Below are 21,261 nucleotides of genomic sequence, written 5' to 3'. Positions count from 1 at the left end.
TAATGGAAATACTCACAATTTACATAACAGTCCTATTCCAGTTTAAAGGGTTATTTTTTAACTATCAAACTGCCCATGGACGGGAAATGGTAAGCTTACAATTTAAGTCAAAATAAAAAGTCTGTCAGCTTTTATAATGTACTGTACCTAAGTTATTTAGCCAATTTGTAGACAATAAGGTGTAGGCTACAAACTCTACAGAACTCTCATGCTTCCATGGGGAGCAACTAATTATTAATATTTAATTCCTGACAACAGCTGGAGTTTCAAAACAATGTTTGTTTCCCGTGTTAATCTTATGGAGAAATACGAAACTTTAAAGGGCCCCAGGGCCTCACTCTCTAATTATTTACCTAAAAAGAAAGTTTCCTGCACAACTTCACGTTACGCTCTTTCCAATGACACCAAAAACATGTCAATCGGTTCAGTAGTTTCGGAGGAATAATTGTCACAAAAATCCTGCTTGCGTATTAAATAAGTATAGATGTGACTGTGGACCCAATTTTGTACTAAAAACACGCTGTTGTTTGATCTCGAGTAGCCGACCCAGTGTTAGCACCAAGAGGCCAAAAACTAGGAACGTAGCGCCAGCCACGTCCCTTTCACTTTCAGCAATTTTACAACCCTCGCCAACCCTACACATCCAAAGACAGAGAGAGAGAGGGAGAGAGACAGTAAAACAGCTGTCGAAGTCGATCGGGTCGACCTAGCCTCGGTCGTCAACTCGCTTTCTTTTTCTTCGCCTACAAGCGTTTGAATAGGGGCGCGGGAAAACTACTTGTGTGATGCGGCACGCGTAATACCGGAAAAGGCCTTCGGGTAGTTCTAGAGCGCCGCCAGAATTGGGTCGCTGGAGTCGCGTTTTAGTTGCCACTTTACTATTGAAGATTCTTAAGTGGCAAAAGAGTTTATGACGAAATATACCCCCACCGCAACAAACCTGCAGACTAAGCAAATTTCTATTTGCCTGATTGGATTTACACTAAAATGACTTTTTGAAAATATCACAGTTATTCCATATTTAAATAGAATAAGTTTAACAAGTACTTAGGTTTGCTGCAACAGGGAGGGTAAAAGTGTGTTTTTTTTGTAAAATAATAACATTTTATAAATAAATAAATGATTTTTTTCTAATTTAATGCAAATATTTTCATAAACAAGAAAACTACTACAGTTTACTTATTCCCTGGTGTGAGTGAGGGTATACATTCAACTCTAGAAAATACGCTGGTCAACGAACGACAAAGAGCCGCCGATGTCTAGAGTTTCCTTGGATGGGTGGCCGACCGACCGGTGGTCATAGGGTGACGACACAAAGGGGGTGGTAGGCGGGTATCCGTGTCGGCCAGTGAGTCAGTGTTACCGGTGTTACTTCAAAGATGAATTATTGCCCTCGGGGAATCCCGAGGTAGGCGCGGCGCCGCCAGCTCGACACTTGTTTCGGTCACTGATCTTGGTTGATTGTTTCGTTTTCGTTTTACTATCTTTTGATACTTTTACATAAACGATATAGCCATGATATATTACTAATGAAAATTCAATAAGTACATTGCACACTATAAAAAAAAACTTACATATAGGATAGTTCATGTAAACAGTTGTTGCTTAAATCGTTTGGAACTCTGGCCACGTCTATATTCTTCATTAGAGTGAACTTAACTGCAGGCTATTCAATAGACTGTGAAAAAAAACTGTGAATGATTTTATGTACTTGGTTTTTTTTATAATTATAGCAAAAGCTACCAATCTTTGTCATCCGCGTCATAATTCTTGAGCTAACTACTTCTGCAGTGATATACCTTACACGTCACAAAACTGTATTAACCCTAGATCCAGTACCTCTGCTCCAACTAGTATTATAACATTGCCGTCCAGGAATCTTTGAACATATAGTTTGACAATAATTGCATGGATAGTACAGCCGTTTCAACAAGGATTTATTTACTATATGTTCTTAAAACTGAAATTAATTAGAAATACTATTAAAATAAATTAAATTAATTAATTTGATGTGAATTTAGCTTTAGTTAACAACACTCATACAAGTTCATAAACATAAACCAAATACAATTTTTTTTAATAGAAACGATTTGCAGGGTCGTCCAGATGAACTTGGAAATAGTACCATAGATAAAAGGAGTAGACATACTCTGTCATACATACATGTCTATACTCCTTTTATCTATGATAGTTCATTAGAAAATCTGAATATACAGTAGTGCCGTGCATTTGAAGTACTTACTCAGAACACAGACTTACTTGAGGACAGTTAAACAATAAAACGCAAAGATCCACGGAAGTAAAGACTACATTATTTAGTAAAAAAAAAACAAGGATGCGTCAGTTAGGGCCAGTTAGACAATTGAAGTACACAGAATTGAATCACCATAGTATTGTCCACGCAACAACGTGAGAGGATAAAACATGTACTTCTTCAATTATATTTACATGTTTCTGTGTAAAACCGAAGACGTCTACAGACTTTACTAAGAAAAACTTCTCCCCGGTAACACAGGAAATGGGAATTCCTTCTAGACAAGGTTTTCAATAGGCCTACAACAAAATCATAAAACAAAAGATGTTTCTCAGGCTAAGTAGCACACTGTGCACTTCAGCAAATAAATAGTTTACCGAGATAACTATTGCTTACCAAGACAGCAGTGTCATTTAAGGAGAAATAGTACAAACTAATGTCACCAAAAGTCTAAATTCATTCTTTATTTTATTTTTTTAAGAGAGGGAAAAATAGACAACAAAGCTTTAAATAACCGGTATTATCAATTTGTATTTATCTCTCAATTGAATAAATGTAACGGTAGTTACCTCACCACTGTTAACAATATTTGACCCTCCTATTACATAAATATGTTAGTTAATTTAATATTCAAACTCGTGTACATGTTGCTCGAATTCGAGCAATTTCAAAGTAATACAGAATTTATTTCAAAACGAAAAAAAGTAATAATGAGTTTAAAAGAGTCAACTCAAAGATCACCAGTGTGTAACTGCTGGAGATACTCACGATGTATATACAGTAATCAACATTTCCTGTAAATATTTTATCATATTTCATAAATTGGTATTACTTTTTAATGTTTCTACAAATGTTTCCTGACTTATAGCTGCATAAGGTTGTCCATGTTTATCTTATTTATTGATAAACCTATGTATGGCACCACCCTTGTCGCCAGCAGTAAGTTTACAAATTTCAGTAATTTTTTAATAAAGATAAACACTTTTTTGATCATATTAAGGACTTCCTGTTGTCTGTAACAATTTTATTTGTTCAATCGGCGTATTTTTATTTATTTAGCTAAATAAAACATTTATTTCATTGAAGTAAACTAATATAGGCCTATTTATATTCACTGTACTGTGTATAACAAAATATCGATTGAGAAACAAACAATTACACGTAATAAGAACCTCGCTAGTCCGCTGCATTGTGATAGCTGAAAATCGTCGGAATGAAAACCACCGCTACAAGATACAGAAGTTGGTACGCCTGCAGTGCCCTCCACAGCTGCGCGCGCCGCTGGCACTGCCGCTCAACACATCCCCACCTAAAAGACGAGCAAGTGGTAAGTCGGTCGGGAGGATTGACGAGAAGTTGGTTTCTCGTATATAATAATTTAGATTTACAGGCCGGTCAACTGGACTGACGATGAAATAACTTGTCGACGTACTGGTTTTCAGTATTTATCTATTTAATTAAAAAAGACGGTCTAGTGGCAAGACGACCAAGTATCTTGTCGGTCAACTGGTGGCCCCCCATTGCCACTATTCACCTCTATAATAAATGCACACTGATGGTCAACACAACTACAACTTTAAGGTTATGTGAAGAAATAATTCGAGGAATCAGCAAAAATAAAAATAAATAGTTGCTAGGCAACGGTGACAATAAAATAATTCTATTGCAATGCTATGGATACTGATTGTGCATTTAATATGCATTCATGTTTTAAGTAAGTAAGCGGGCAGCTAATTTTGCGGCCCTAGGGACCTGCTCGGTCCCCAAATAACGATGACAGCTGGCATGGCCAGCAAAACGTAACTTTCAGCCACCAATTAACGTATGTAGAACCACTAAAACATTATAGTGTGGTGGAAAAAAATTATACATACTTTCGATACATGCGATTGCATACAATCGAAGCTCATTACTGAGTTTAAATCAGCTGATTTTCACTTCCTAGGGAGAAAAGAGTGAAAAGACCTACTTTAAGCTCTTTAAATACGGCTGTTTTTGCTGCAGTATGACTCAGCGTTTGCAGTATGCCTCAGTGTTTTAATAAATATTTGATAGTTAATTTGTCGATAGTGTAATGCAGGTTTATCTTATATAATTCATTACAATGACCAACCACCAAACCACATACACTTCAGATTCAGTTAAGCCTAAAATTATTCAAAGATCCCGTGGGTGATAACATAGGTACCAAAAAGATATTTTTTAGATTTTAAGATGAAAAATTAACTGATGAAGAAGCGGATGAAGCAACAGTCTGATCTAGAGTTAAGTTCACAAGAACAGTGGGAATGAAGCTAGTAATGCCTCTCACATTGAACAGATCCAAAACTGGGTTCCTAGGCAAGACTAGTAACTTTCCGTAGAACGAAGACGAGTGTTGGTGTTACCTTCGAACTTACCATTCCCGGAGCTCACATTGAGCATACACCATACCGGAGCTCACAATGAGCATACACACTTCCGGAGCTCACATTGTGCATACACACTGCCGGAGCTCACATTGAGCATACACACTTCCGGAGCTCACATTGACCATACACACTTCCGGAGCTCAGGTCGACTTACATACCGGAGCTCACATTGCATTACAAAATCCAAGTTGTGAATTTTAATCAAACCTTGAGTTTTAAGTGTCCACAGTTAAGTACAAGACATCTTTTAAAAAAGTGACATATATTTTCTTTAAATAACCTCTCCTTCTACCGGAGCTCACATTACTGTGTAATACCATGGAGCTCACATTGGTTGCCAAACGCGTATGTGTGTGTGGGTGTGGGTGGTGTACAGTGGCACTGACCGGGGCAACAGTGGACAGTGAACCAGTCGCTACAGGAAATGACGCGCGTTGTTGTGCAGTGACTATCTCCATCTCTCTCGCACGTTCGCGTTCGCCGTTTGAAGGTTGAATATCCACGTACGACGAGCTGTTGGCATGACTGTTATCTTGAGTTGCATTCGACGTACTTGATAGCATTTCAGTCAATTCGTGGTTGTTTAGGTCCATTAAACAACTATTAGAATTTTGTCTAATTGGCGATGGTTCGTCATCGTTTACGATCGGTAAACGACAAGCGGAATTTTGTCTATTTGACGATGGTTCGTCATCGTTTACGATCGGTAAACGACAATCGGGATTTTGTCTACCTAAACTAACTCCATTATTATTTGGTGGAATATGCTCATTGTTTTGGTGTATCGGCGCATTTAAATCGATTAATTCCTCTAAATTTCTCCTTGACATACGATCGCGTCGGTCATTCGCAGTTGTATTATACCCAGGCCCAAATTGTTGGTGCATTTTTCCCGCTAGGAAAATAATTCAATTTACGATAATATATCTCACTTTAACAAAACGAATTTTCCACGATGACAAAAACCAATTGACAATTAATTACAGCACAATACACAATGACGATGGCAATAACAATAGAATTTCTTATAATCTAAACAATTTCAGTGAATCGCACAGACACAAACAGTACCAAGAGATCACGCGATGATATCATTTATTTGTAAAGAAAAATAAAAACAACTCCCTCCTACTACTTTTATATATTTAAATATTGTATTTAAATATATTTGCTCCTTGCAATGCTCTCAAATGAATCTTTACAAATGTTGGTTGCCCCTGGGTTGGAAGAACTCCAGAAAATAAAAATATCAGACAGAGCTTTTTGGCAGTGGAAGCTTGATGTTATTGAAAAAATATGAGTGGGCCCTGCAAAATATAAATATTCCCAAAAGGTCCTTAGGGGACGCCCTTGGCACTGTTTGTAGTTCTTCCAAAAAAGTAATACCTTTAATGAGAGCAATTTACCAGTCTTAATTCTACACCGAATTTACTTGCTCACTACTACACTAGTGTTTAGTGTTGCACTTAAAAGGTGAATCTTTTGTAGTGGCCTATTATTTACTGAATTACCTTTTGTTTACCAATTTGATACTATAGCATATAATAAAGAACTACCAGGTTATTGAGAACTAAAAGTGAGTACAATTTGATTTATTAAGCATTATTTAAGATTTACAATGATTCCAGTTTGACAGTTTCTGATTGTGTGGTGCAATATAAAAATATGACCTTGAGTGACACAATCAGACGGAATTGATCTGTCTGAGAATGTTGAACGGATTTATTCAAAGGGGAATATTTGGCGCGGTTTCACACCGATCTCGAAGGTGTCAACGGAGGAGTGGTATTTAATTTAATTTGAGACGACCAGTGCCAAACAAGTCCTGTTCGTTGGCCAACGATGTAAATATGAAGGTCGATTCTCGAAGGTCAACTGATTAAACAGTATTGCGTTTAATCGTAATAATATTTACTGGAACGTTGCTTATTGTTTTATAGCTAATTTGGCACTTTGGCGGTTCGTCTATATGCAAACTGGCACAGCCTCCGATAACACTTCCCGATTCAGCCGAACCAGCAACCTAATCCCTCCTTTGATATTAAATGATTCCCCCAAATTAAAATGCTGATTGTGACACTCTGTAACGAATTGTACTTTTAATAATGACTCTGTGCAAAATTCAAATACTATATAAAAATATTACAAAGCAACTCTGAATTACCCTATAAAAACATTTTCATATATTTATTCTTAATACTATAGAAATATCACAGTCTAATAAATAAAGCGGATTGCAACAATATGAATGGATTTAAAAATCAACAAATTGTGATCGAACCTATGAACATGTGCTTATTCTACATGAATTGACAAAACAAGACAGGAAAATTTACCAAAGTGCGACTCACTGAAAATCTCAATTTAACAAATAAATACACAAAATTACTTACAGTTTGGACGTCCACAAATATAACACAAAGGGGAAAGGATGGGAAAACGTAACTAGCCGGTATACTACAACACGCGATCAATTGAACTCGTGAATCGTTTGAGAAATTTTCAAATGGCGGACTGCGTTTGGCCGGTAACGAACTTTTGCACTTTTTGACAAAAACACTGATTCTAATTTCCGATCGCGAGGCAATTATATCCCTTAGGGATATAGGCTGAACGACTTTAAGGAAATTTAAGATTGGCCGACCAAACGCCGCGAAATGAATTTAATTTCCACGAACGATAAACAATTTTACCGAACTAGCTACGATGAGACTTGGGTAAGGACTGAGTACTGATTTAAACAGATGGCCGCCCGGCTAAACCTTATCCCCTCTCCGTCTTTAGTGCGTGGTGCATTCTGGTCTATACTGATCTATTGTTGAAACCAGCTGACTGTTCTTCGCATTAACCTGTATTGATTTGTTGCCTTTTACAACAAAATCGGTACAAAATACATTTTTCTAGTATACTAATCGGGGATTTATCCTAACCTAAAACGTGTTTAGTGTCCGAAAGACTAATTATTTCTACACTTTAAAATAACTACTGTAGGAAAAATATAATGTGTAACACGAGTGCAAATTGCCCAACTCGATCCTTAAATGCCTACTTTAAAAAATTAATTGGCCCAACAATTTCGAATCTCTTTATACATCAATAGCTTTGTTAGTCAGGCCAAGGCCCCACTAGGAAAAACTGGCCATGCTGCAGGATCCATGACGTCACACTAGTTGATAGATTTCATCGATAAATTCATTTTGCCATCACCATTCCCATATGTTTTAGGTAAATAAACAAGCTGGCTGTTTGTAATATTTTAATGGTAAGAGTTTAGTACAACTATCCACCACTGTGACGTAGTATTGCACTGCCCGTGCTGCAGCATGGCCTGTTTTTTTCTAGTGAAGCCTTGGTCAGGCCTACATTTTTTTAGCTTAGTTTAATTAATATACAATAAGAAGAAAAATGTTATAGTTTTGAAACACATAAAAAATGACCTTTGGGGCCTTAATAATTAGAGTTTGAAATGGGAGTTTTTTTTAGATAATTTACTTCTTGAATAATACATTTTTAAATCTTGCCTTTTTTACCATTGTGGATATAGTTAGGATTAACCATTAGGTAGTTTCTTTTTTGTCTGAAATCAATAGTACTGTACTGAGTTCTTCTACGTACTGGGAGTGATGTCGCAATTCACCTGGACTTCTTTCATTACTCATTGTCCACGTTCCGTTCTGCTAAAAATTTTACATACATTACAATTATGTAAAAAACATTACATAAATTGTTTTACATACATTACAGTGTCTACAATGTAGAGAGCATTAACAGTAAGTGTTAGTATTTTTGTGGAAATAAATAAATGTTAAACAGATTTATCCATTTTCAAACTATACGTATGTAAATATATTATAATAATATGTATATAATAATAACAATATATATATATATATTATTTTTTAAATATATATATATATATATTTATTTATTAATATTTATTTAGCCTATATATATTTATGACAAACAATTAGACTAAGTAAAAGTGACAACATTTTTGGGACTTTTCATTGACGCCAATCTGAGCTGGCATACTCATACAAACCATGTTGTTAGCAAAATGTAAACAGGTTGGTCTGCCTTGAGACAAATGGATACATTTTGTAAATTAGAAACATTAGGAACAGTTTATTATTCTTTAATTCATTCTCACTTGTCCTACGGAATAAGCGTTTCAGGAGCAACAACTAAGAAAAATTTTGATAAAATATTGCAGAAACAAAAAACGCGTTAAGAATTATTATAACTATTCATACGTTTTTAATTCTGTTTTTTCGTTGAGAATTATGATCATTCTTAACGCGTTTTTTTCCGCAATATTTGATCTAAATCTTTCTTTGGTGCTGCTCCGTAAATGCTTATTCCGTAGGACAAGTGAGAATGAATTAAAGAAACTTTTTAATGTTTATAATTTACAACATTTATCCATTTGTCTAAAAAAAGCAGACAAACCTGTTGACATTTTGCTAACAACATAATTTGTACGAGTATCCCAGCTGAGATTAGCAACAATTAAATCCCAAGAGATTTTTTCACTTCTACTTGGTCTAATTGTTTGTCGTCTAAATAGATTTCTGGTTTTAGTTTGACCCTTGCTCTTTCCTACAAAAGGATATGAAATTGTATTTACTTGAATTTAGAAAAAGGGGTTTTCATCAAGGAAATTTTTAATAATTGAGAGACTAATAAATGAGTTAATTTCAAAACCCTCCTTGGAATCTCCTGTCACAGTGATATTAGAGAGATCGGCATATAAACATACGTTATTGTTTTCAGGTAAACTCAGATGGCCATTTTATGTAACAAAGAAACAATAGGTCCTAAAATTGAGCCCTGTGGTACTCCGTGTTGAATTTTTAAATTTTGAGGGCTAACTACCGCATATAGTTGTAATAATGGTTTTTTTAATTGTAGAATTTAATAGTGTGCTTTCTACAAATTGCTCTCGATATTCCAAATATGATTCAAACCATTTTGATTCTTTACCAGTAATCCCTGCAGTGCAATTATAAGAGTTTTTTGTGTGACACACTGTCAAAAGCCCTAGTCAAATCAAGAAATATACAAACCACTGTAGCCCCTTTGTCCACTGAATCTATATTATTGATTGAATGAATTCTATACATATAGTGGATTTTCATTTTTGTAAACCTTGCTGCGTTTTATCCAACAAATCGTTTCTGCGTGGTTAAATAATCTACTAACATGGAATAAGTGAGATTCAGTATGAATTGAGTGTGAATACATAATTTTGATTTTACTATAAAAAAATTACTATTTTGCTTGAAAATACATCTTTTCAGCCCCTTCTTCAAATCTTTAACTATTACCTTATTATTTTCATTTGTACTTAACCTAAAAGCTTTGTTCCAGCTTTGTTAAATCTAGTAATTTAATTTTTCATAAAAACAATCCTATGGTTATCCATTGATTAGTTTTATCCTCTTTTATCGTGCCATTATTTTAGGAAACCAGTTTACAAAATTTTACAAATATATTTCTAGAGAACCATCATACTTGTCTCTAATAAGTTACTGGTGATTTTGATAAACTTGCAAAAAGACTCCTGATATAAACCTTTAAAAAATTTAGCATTATTTAATTATTGTAAATTTGTGCAATGATCTGTTTAAAATAAGTGTTTATGTGTGTTAAACGATTATTAATCAAATAACTGTGCATTATGGCCTGATATATGTGGGTTATGATACCTGACATTTGGCAGATTTCATCTGGAATAAGTTCAAATATTGTCAATTGCAGTTTGTGATTCTGCAGTAACTTGTAGGGAAATATAATTTATACTCTAGTGCTATATTCAAAACATTAACAAAACCATAACACATTCTATCTTTCTTTAAAACATTGATATTTAGATCCCCAGTGATGATTACACGTATCTATCACACAATACTGTACCTATGTTACAAAATATTTCAAATTAAAATAAATGACATAGTATCATTATTTAAATAGTTAACCGAAGCTACATTGAATTTTTTTAATGATTTTCCTTCGATTAGATATTTGTATTATTCTAAAGAAAGATCAATATTTCATTAAATTTAAATAATAGTCGATGGGAGGCGATGTTATGAGATAGAGTAGATTCTTCTACTGCTTTTATACAGTACTTTAATTATGTTGATCGCTTTCGTTCATTTTGAATTTTATTTATACAGAATAAATATATAAAACCTGCTATGTGTAAGTTAAATGTAAGAATATAGAAACTACTGCTTATAATATGTGATCGATGCTGAAACTCATAAAGTCATCATCATACCACACTGTCGGCTGGGGATGCTCGGTCAGCTCAGCTGATTACACTGTTCAGTTTTGTAGAACAAAAACAAAATCATAAACTTAACACGATCGTGAAGACAGCTATCGCCAGCTAACGGCGGGCGGAGAATTCCACACCCCCACTACCCTACCTGTGTACAATCTAATACAACGGTAATAGACCTCAACTGTGTTAAAAATGTTAAAACCTTAATTTAAACGATATAACACATGTTGTAACGTTTTCCGGCACATTTTCACAAATGAAATGGAGGGAAATACTTAAATTCATAACATATAAAATAATATATACATAAAATCTTAAGTATATTTGAGTCTGAAATCCAGCGCTCGGCGTACTAAGAATGTTCGGACAAACATTTACCTATGTTGTGACGGTATTCCCCAAAATTTTATCATTTTAATTTGAAGTATACACTTGAATGTACAACATATTAAAAAATCATTAAAATCTAAACATATATATTTAGGTTAATTTTAGCTTAAAGTCCAGCTAACGAATTAGCGCTCAGCGTACTAAGAATGTTCGGACGAACATTTACCTATGTTAAGACGATATTCCCCAAAATTTTATCATTTTAAATTAAAGTATACACTTGAATGTACAACATATTAAAAAATCATTCAATTCTAAACATATATATTTAGGTTAATTTTAGCCTAAAGTCTAGCTAACGAATTTGTTCTCAGCGTCCTAATAATGTTCGGACAAACATTTACCTATGTTGTGACGATATTCCCCAAAATTTTATCATTTTAAATTAAAGTATACACTTAAATGTAGCACATATTAAAAAATCATTCAATTCTAAACATATATATTTAGGTTAATTTTAGCTTAAAGTCCAGCTAACGAATTAGCTCTCAGCGTACTAAGAATGTTCGGACGAACATTTATCTATGTTAAGACGATATTCCCCAACATTTTATCATTTTATTATTTTAAATTAAAGTATACACTCAGATGTACAACATATTAAAAAATCATTCAATTCTAAACATATATATTTAGGTTAATTTTAGAAATAAAGTCTAGCTAACGAATTTGTTCTCAGCGTCCTAATAATGTTCGGACAAACATTTACCTATGTTGTGACGATATTCCCCAAAATTTTATCATTTTAAATTAAAGTATACACTCAGAATTATACAACATATTAAAAAATCATTCAATTCTAAACATATATATTTAGGTTAATTTTAGCCTAAAGTCTAGCTAACGAATTTGTTCTCAGCGTCCTAATAATGTTCGGACAAACATTTACCTATGTTGTGACGGTATTCCCCAAAATTTTATCATTTTAAATTAAAGTATACACTTAAATGTAGCACATATTAAAAAATCATTAAAATCTAAACATATATATTTAGGTTAATTTTAGCTTAAAATCCAGCTAACGAATTAGCGCTCAGCGTACTAAGAATGTTCGGACGAACATTTACCTATGTTGTGACGGTATTCCCCAAATTTTTATCATTTTAAATTAAAATATACACTTGGATGTACAACATATTAAAAAATCATTCAATTCTAAACATATATATTTAGGTTAATTTTAGCCTAAAGTCTAGCTAACGAATTTGTTCTCAGCGTACTAAGAATGTTCGGACGAACATTTACCTATGTTTTGATGATATTCCCAAAAAATTTTATCATTTTAAATTAAAGTATACATTTGAATGTACAACATATTAAAAAATCATTAAAATCTAGACATATATATTTAGGTTAATTTTAGCTTAAATACCAGCTAACGAATTTGTTCTCAGCGTACTAATAATGTTCGGACAAACATTTACCTATGTTGTGACGATATTCCCCAAAATTTTATCATTTTAAATTAAAGTATACACTTAAATGTAGCACATATTAAAAAATCATTCAATTCTAAACATATATATTTAGGTTAATTTTAGCTTAAAGTCTAGCTAACGAATTTGTTCTCAGCGTCCTAATAATGTTCAGACAAACATTTACCTATGTTGTGACGATATTCCCCAAAATTTTATCATTTTAAATTAAAGTATACACTCAGATATACAACATATTAAAAAATCATTCAATTCTAAACATATATATTTAGGTTAATTTTAGCCTAAAGTCTAGCTAACGAATTTGTTCTCAGCGTCCTAATAATGTTCGGACAAACATTTACCTATGTTGTGACGGTATTCCCCAAAATTTTATCATTTTAAATTAAAGTATACACTTAAATGTAGCACATATTAAAAAATCATTAAAATCTAAACATATATATTTAGGTTAATTTTAGCTTAAAATCCAGCTAACGAATTAGCGCTCAGCGTATTTTATCCACGTCCATTTTATCACGGCCCGCCAGCGCGGCGAGAAAGTGTGCAGACTGTTTTGGGTCTCTCCGAGCAGGACTGAACAGTATTACCTGCGTTAATGACTGCTGCTTGCCGTGGTTATGCCGACCTCCTGTCCCGCGGTGGGCCGAACTGCCGCACTTTTCAAGAGGTCGCGCGGCATCTTGGCTTGGTGCAAGATGAACAGGAGTACCACTACGCGCTGCGCGAGGCCGCCACTTTCATGACTGGCCCGAGACTTCGTTCTTTCTTTGTGATCCTCTGCAACATGGGAGCTCTGGCAGCTCTCCTGTGGGATGTATTCCGTGATTCCATCTGCGAGGACCACATTGAACGTAATCCTCTCGATGTTGAACTGGCCTACAAGCTAGGTCTCATCGAGATTGATCGTAATCTCCGTCGGCAGGGCTCTTGCGTCGCAGATCACGGCCTCCCCGATGTACACGATGACACGACGGAGTTGGGCAGAGAACTGCTCTTACACGGCGAAAATCAACAGAGAGCGTTTGTGGAGGAGTGGGTGCCAAAGCTCTCTGAAGACCAACACCGTGTATTTGAGTACGTTACCTCCGTTCTCAATGCCCCAGCCAGCGGAACGTCTTCGAAAATCATTTTCCTTGACGGTCCGGGTGGCTACGGAAAGACCACTCTTATTCGTGTCATTCTCGCATACGTGAGAGGTTGTCGTCAGGTTGCACTGGCAGTCGCCAGCTCTGGGATCGCCGCGGGTAACATGCCTGGTGGGACTACAGCTCACAGCATGTTCCGGTTGCCACTCGACTTCGGTGACGGCACCGGCTTTTGGAATATCACCAACGGCTCCCAGCGAGCAGAGCTCATCAGGGCTGCAAGGCTTATTGTCTTCGATGAGGCCCCGATGGCACATCGGTTTGTTTTCGAGGTTCTGGACAGATCCCTGCGAGACCTCATGCGTTCCAATGAGCTATTCGGTGGCAAAATCTTCCTCTGCTGTGGCGACTTCCGCCAGATCGCACCCGTCGTTGTGAACGCTCGAACGCCATCTGACATAGTTTGTGTTTCTCTTCGGGCTTCCCATCTGTGGCAGCATTTCAAAATTTTTGCCCTGACGACAGCTCATCGGACTAGTGGTTCCACAGCCTATTCCGAATTCCTTCTTGAGGTAGGCAACGGGACTGTCAGTTCGACAACTTTCTTGGAGGGACGGAACGAACAAAGTCTAATTCCGCTGCACGGGATTAGACAAGTGACGTCTTTGACTGATTTGGTCGATTCCGTCTTTCCCGCAAACGTCCTACTCGACTCTGATATGTGTTCGCGACGCGCAATCCTCTCGACTCTGATAGTGAACGTCAAGGAGATCAACGACCTCATCTTGAACTCCCTCGACGGTCATCTGTACGAGCTGAGGAGCGCCGACACAGTTGACAGAGAGAACGACGATGGCCTGGATGTCGACGTTCAACTCCTGAATACGGCTACTGGCAAGGGCGTACCAGACCATGTTCTGCGGCTGAAGATCGGCTCTGTTTGCCTCATTATGAGGAACCTCAACATCGCTGAAGGACTCGTCAACGGCACTAAAGTCATCGTAATCGGCATCTCCAACCGCCTGATTACAGTGAGACTTCCCGGACAGACGCAACCTAATTGGTAAATGTAAATCCTCCTAGCGGCATGTAAAGTTCCCTTGCGAACTCGTTACCGATGGATCCGTCGCTTCATGGCCCATTTGATGGGCAATGTTGACCGTATGCCTTGGTGGTACGATGAGGAATATCACTGCGACCAAAGTAGAGGCTTATATGCTCTTACGAAAAGGAGAATCTGTCCTACTTGTTTCGATGTCGATGCCTGTCGTGTACTTTTTTGTACCTACAGTGAATTCGAGGGGTAAGGTACTAGCTCAATATCATTAGTAAATATCATATTGACCCAAAAAATAACATAATCAAAATCTTCATAACATTTAAATCTTTCTTTCAGTGTTAAACGGGCTATTGAACTCAACTGGGACAAGGGCTTGACAAAAGTTCGGAAAATAATAACTCACCTCTACCAGTAAGTTCTTACAATTAATTTAATTGTAATTCATACATTAATTAATATATCCATACCGTACTCCCCCCAATTTAGGTCCGATCTAATCTAGATCATATTTTACTTATCTCTCCGCCGTATTAACTCGGTCTCAGTTAACTTCCGTCCCCATCGTACATCATACCTTCGTCCTTCCAACTTAGTATCTACCTTGGTCGATTCCGTCTTTCCCGCAAACGTCCTACTCGACTCTGATATGTGTTCGCGACGCGCAATCCTCTCGACTCTGATAGTGAACGTCAAGGAGATCAACGACCTCATCTTGAACTCCCTCGACGGTCATCTGTACGAGCTGAGGAGCGCCGACACAGTTGACAGAGAGAACGACGATGGCCTGGATGTCGACGTTCAACTCCTGAATACGGCTACTGGCAAGGGCGTACCAGACAATACGCTGACAATACTACTTTAGTACGCTGAGAACAAATTCGTTAGCTAGACTTTAGGCTAAAATTAACCTAAATATATATGTTTAGAATTGAATGATTTTTTAATATGTTGTACATCCAAGTGTATACTTTAATTTAAAATTATAAAATTTTGGGGAATATCGTCACAACATAGGTAAATGTTTGTCCGAACATTCTTAGTACGCTGAGCGCTAATTCAATAGCTGGACTTTAGGCTAAAATTAACCTAAATATATATGTTTAGAATTGAATGATTTTTTAATATGTTGTACATCCAAGTGTATACTTTAATTTAAAATGATAAAATTTTGGGGAATACCGTCACAACATAGGTAAGTGTTCGTCCGAAAACTCTTAGTACGCTGAGAACAAATTCGTTAGCTAGACTTTAGGCTAAAATTAACCTAAATATATATGTTTAGAATTAAATGATTTTTTAATATGTTGTACATCCAAGTGTATACTTTAATTTAAAATAATAAAATTTTGGGGAATATCGTCACAACATAGGTACATGTTTGTCCGAACATTATTAGGACGCTGAGAACAAGTTCGTTAGCTAGACTTTAGGCTAAAATTAACCTAAATATATATGTTTAGAATTAAATGATTTTTTAATATGTTGTACATTTAAGTGTATACTTTAATTTAAAATAATAAAATTTTGGGGAATATCGTCACAACATAGGTAAATGTTTGTCCGAACATTATTAGGATGCTGAGAACAAGTTCGTTAGCTAGACTTTAGGCTAAAATTAACCTAAATATATATGTTTAGAATTGAATGATTTTTTAATATGTTGTACATCTAAGTGTATACTTTAATTTAAAATTATAAAATTTTGGGGAATATCGTCACAACATAGGTAAATGTTTGTCCGAACATTCTTAGTACGCTGAGCGCTAATTCAATAGCTGGACTTTAAGCTAAAATTAACCTAAATATATATGTTTAGAATTGAATGATTTTTTAATATGTTGTACATTCAAGTGTATACTTTAATTTAAAATGATAAAATTTTGAGGAATATCGTCTCAACATAGGTAAATGTTCGTCCGAACATTCTTAGTACGCTGAGCGCTAATTCGTTAGCTGGACTTTGAGCTAAAATTAACCTAAATATATATGTTTAGATTTTAATAATTTTTTAATATGTTGTACATTTAAGTGTATACTTTAATTTAAATGATAAAAGTTTGGGGAATATCGTCACAACATAGGTAAATTTTTGTCCGAACATTATTAGGACACTGAGAACAAGTTCGTTAGCTAGACTTTAGGCTAAAATTAACCTAAATATATATGTTTAGATTTTAATGATTTTTTAATATGTTGTACATTCAAGTGTATACTTTAATTTAAAATGATAAAATTTTGGGGAATATCGTCACAACATAGGTAAATGTTTGTCCGACCATTCTTAGTACGCTGAGCGCTAATTCGTTAGCTGGACTTTAAGCTAAAATTAACCTAAATATATATGTCTAGATTTAAATGATTTTTTAATATGTTGTACATCCAAGTGTATACTTTAATTTAAAATGATTAAATTTTGGGGAATACCGTCACAACATAGGTAAATGTTCGTCCGAACATTATTAGTACGCTGAGAACAAGTTCGTTAGCTAGACTTTAGGCTAAAATTAACCTAAATATATATGTCTAGATTTTTATGATTTTTTAATATGTTGTACATGCAAGTGTATACTTTAATTTAAAATGATAAAATTTTGGGGAATATCGTCACAACATAGGTAAATGTTCGTCCGAACATTATTAGGACACTGAGAACAAGTTCGTTAGCTAGACTTTAGGCTAAAATTAACCTAAATATATATGTTTAGATTTTAATGATTTTTTAATATGTTGTACATTCAAGTGTATACTTTAATTTAAAATGATAAAATTTTGGGGAATATCGTCACAACATAGGTAAATGTTTGTCCGAACATTCTTAGTACGCTGAGCGCTAATTCGTTAGCTGGACTTTAAGCTAAAATTAACCTAAATATGTATGTCTAGATTTTAATGATTTTTTAATATGTTGTACATCCAAGTGTATACTTTAATTTAAAATGATAAAATTTTGGGGAATACTGTCACAACATAGGTAAATGTTCGTCCGAACATTATTAGTACGCTGAGAACAAGTTCGTTAGCTAGACTTTAGGCTAAAATTAACCTAAATATATATGTCTAGATTTTTATGATTTTTTAATATGTTGTACATCCAAGTGTATACTTTAATTTAAAATGATAAAATTTTGGGGAATATCGTCACAACATAGGTAAATGTTCGTCCGAACATTATTAGTACGCTGAGAACAAGTTCGTTAGCTAGACTTTAGGCTAAAATTAACCTAAATATATATGTTTAGAATTGAATGATTTTTTAATATGTTGTACATTCAAGTGTATACTTTAATTTAAAATGATAAAATTTTGGGGAATACCGTCACAACATAGGTAAGTGTTCGTCCGAAAACTCTTAGTACGCTGAGAACAAATTCGTTAGCTAGACTTTAGGCTAAAATTAACCTAAATATATATATTTAGAATTGAATGAATTTTTAATATGTTGTACATTTAAGTGTATACTTTAATTTAAAATGATAAAATTTTGGGGAATACCGTCACAACATAGGTAAGTGTTCGTCCGAACATTCTTAGTACGCTGAGAACAAATTCGTTAGCTAGACTTTAGGCTAAAATTAACCTAAATATATATGTTTAGAATTGAATGATTTTTTAATATGTTGTACATTCAAGTGTATACTTTAATTTAAAATGATAAAATTTTGGGGAATACCGTCACAACATAGGTAAGTGTTCGTCCGAAAACTCTTAGTACGCTGAGAACAAATTCGTTAGCTAGACTTTAGGCTAAAATTAACCTAAATATATATGTTTAGAATTGAATGAATTTTTAATATGTTGTACATTCAAGTGTATACTTTAATTTAAAATGATAAAATTTTGGGGAATATCGTCTTAACATAGGTATATGTTCGTCCGAACATTCTTAGTACGCTGAGCGCTAATTCGTTAGCTGGACTTTAAGCTAAAATTAACCTAAATATATATGTTTAGATTTTAATGATTTTTTAATATGTTGTACATTTAAGTGTATACTTTAATTTAAAATGATAAAATTTTGGGGAATATCGTCACAACATAGGTAAATGTTTGTCCGAACTTTCTTAGTACGCTGAGTGCTAATTCGTTAGCTGGACTTCAGGCTGAAATTAACTTAAATATATTATATATGGTTTTTAATAATTCTTTAATATGTATTTAAAACAATAATATTTGGTCGAATATTGTTTCAACATAGTTTCAAGTACGTCCAAACACTCCTTGTATGCTGAGAACATATATATGATAAAATTTATATGTTTCGATTTATTTATACTTTTTGGTGCGTATATGTGCTATATTACATATACACAGTTATTAGTTTTAGTTCGGAAAACTATTAATTATCCATAGAAGGTAAATTCAAATGCGAGGTCTTTTTTTTGTGCATCGACTGTACTGCTCAAACCTAGGCGTTATCTGATTGGTCGAGAGGGCGAAGAGGGGAAATCGTTGTGGGAGGGGGAAAAATGTAGGGTCGACAGCTGGCGATAGCTGTCTTCACGATAGTGATGGGCGATACGGACGCGTATCGCGATACAGCGATACGATACGTATCGGAAAAAAATATCGTATCGCCGTATCGAATCGGGCGTCTGTATCGCGATACGCGAATCGTATCGTCAAAAATATCGAAAAACGATACGTATCGTATCGTTTTCCCCCTCCCCTACCTAACCTAGAAACGGCTAATTTATATAAGTACCTGGGGATCGAGCTTTGCTCGGGGAAAAGCATTAGTTTACTCTGAAAACAGTCGGTACTTTCCTGTTAAAGGGAACATTCATTATTATCGATGATTTTTTTTCGATATATCGATATTTTTGTTTACCGATCCATTACATATTTACAAATGATCTTGTTTAGGCTAAAATAGGTAGTCTATTATTTGGATTAAGAAATGAAACTGTTCTCAGCTAACCTAACATAACCAACAAAACTTGCTGTAGCCTAGTAGCCTACTATTTAAAAATCCTTTTGATAACAGAAAAAGCCAATTTAAACATGGAATGTTACACAGCAAGTTTGGTTAGTTATGTTAGGTTATTTTTTTTAGAACAGTTTCATTTCATTATTGTTTGTTGATACTGAAAAATATTTATCGTAGTTGTCAGCTGATATGTTTAAATTCGTAATATCGATACATCGAGAAAAAAAATCATCGATAATAATGAATGTTCCCTTTAACAAGAAAGTGCCAAACAGTCTTAAGTATTGCAGATACATTAATCCATTCCCACACTCCACACTGCTCGCCTTTACTACTTCCTTCACAACTCCCTACGTCTTGGACCTGTTTCCCTATCCTTCCCATAGCATTTTAGGATTGCAGATACATTAATGTAATTGCCACAGACAGTTCCCACAGTCTGCACTGCTAGTGCTAGATAGGACGCTAGTGGAAATAGACTGGACTGGGATGGGACTGGTACATTTTATTAAGTAAAAACCAAAAATACAGACGTCAAAAACTCCTATTTCAAACTACACATCCACAGAGTACAAATTTTGCAGTTTACTCGGCCTGCGCAAAAAAAGCTTAAAAATATCGTTTTGACATGAATCGTATCGCTCTATGTGCCGATATAAATACAAATATCGTTTTAGGCGATACGATACGTATCGTTTTTCAAATATCGTATCGAAATATCGTATCGTCCCTCGCGTATCGCGATATTCCGATACGATACGATACGTATCGCACCAGTGTTGCCAGGTGTACGATAATTATCGTATTTGTACGATTATTTTGCTCCTTCCCCATAAAAAATAATTTTGAAAAATTGTACGATAATTTTGACGTTGTGTACGATTTTTTGTCATAATGTACGATTATTTTTTGGGGGCTGGAAAATAAACTATTTCATATTGATTATTATACATTTAAACACGTTTCCCACTTTTAATAGGCCTATATGGAAAAACGGTAACATCACTTCGTTGCTGTTCGATCTGGCAACCTTGCAAATCCATCAGCTGTGTTAGAGAGGGCCCATTGGCTACCAACTTAAGTGTTTATAGGAGAATTTTGAGAGAAGTTGGCCGCCATTTGTACTAGGGGACAGGGGTGGATTACGTTGTACCTTCAATTAATTATTGTACTTAGTACATTGGCAGTAGGGGAATGAAATAAAGCAATGAGCTGGTTGATTTTTCCAGTTGAGAAGAAAATACCATTATTTTACAGCGTTTCAATATTTTTCTAGCAGAGATGCAGATTCCGTGTGTGTGTGTGATAGTGTGCTGCCTCCGGTAGAATTTATATTTTTCATTTTTCTAGCTCAGTGGTAGGCTAGTAGAGCAAAAACGGTGGGTGGCAGAGACAAATAGAGTAAT

General features: G+C 35.0%; 1 protein-coding gene across 1 annotated transcript; it reads left to right on the top strand.

Moving 5' to 3' along the window:
* Positions 1 to 13,378: 13,378 nt before the first annotated feature.
* LOC128989053 (ATP-dependent DNA helicase PIF1-like) lies at positions 13,379 to 14,935 on the top strand. The gene has a single exon (XM_054410908.1). The coding sequence runs from the start codon at positions 13,379 to 13,381 to the stop codon at positions 14,933 to 14,935; it is 1,557 nt and encodes a 518-aa protein (XP_054266883.1).
* The last annotated feature ends 6,326 nt before the right edge of the window (positions 14,936 to 21,261 follow it).

This window comes from Macrosteles quadrilineatus, unplaced genomic scaffold, assembly GCF_028750875.1.
Source record: "Macrosteles quadrilineatus isolate MER2022 unplaced genomic scaffold, UCM_ALF_1.0 Scaffold_3__2_contigs__length_128488019, whole genome shotgun sequence".
Classification (NCBI taxonomy): domain Eukaryota; kingdom Metazoa; phylum Arthropoda; class Insecta; order Hemiptera; family Cicadellidae; genus Macrosteles; species Macrosteles quadrilineatus.
This window is presented reverse-complemented; position numbering and strand designations above follow the sequence as displayed.

Bases quoted from the DNA above. Each gene is read 5' to 3' on its own strand.
- LOC128989053 (XM_054410908.1), top strand. From the start codon at position 13,379: ATGACTGCTGCTTGCCGTGGTTATGCCGACCTCCTGTCCCGCGGTGGG.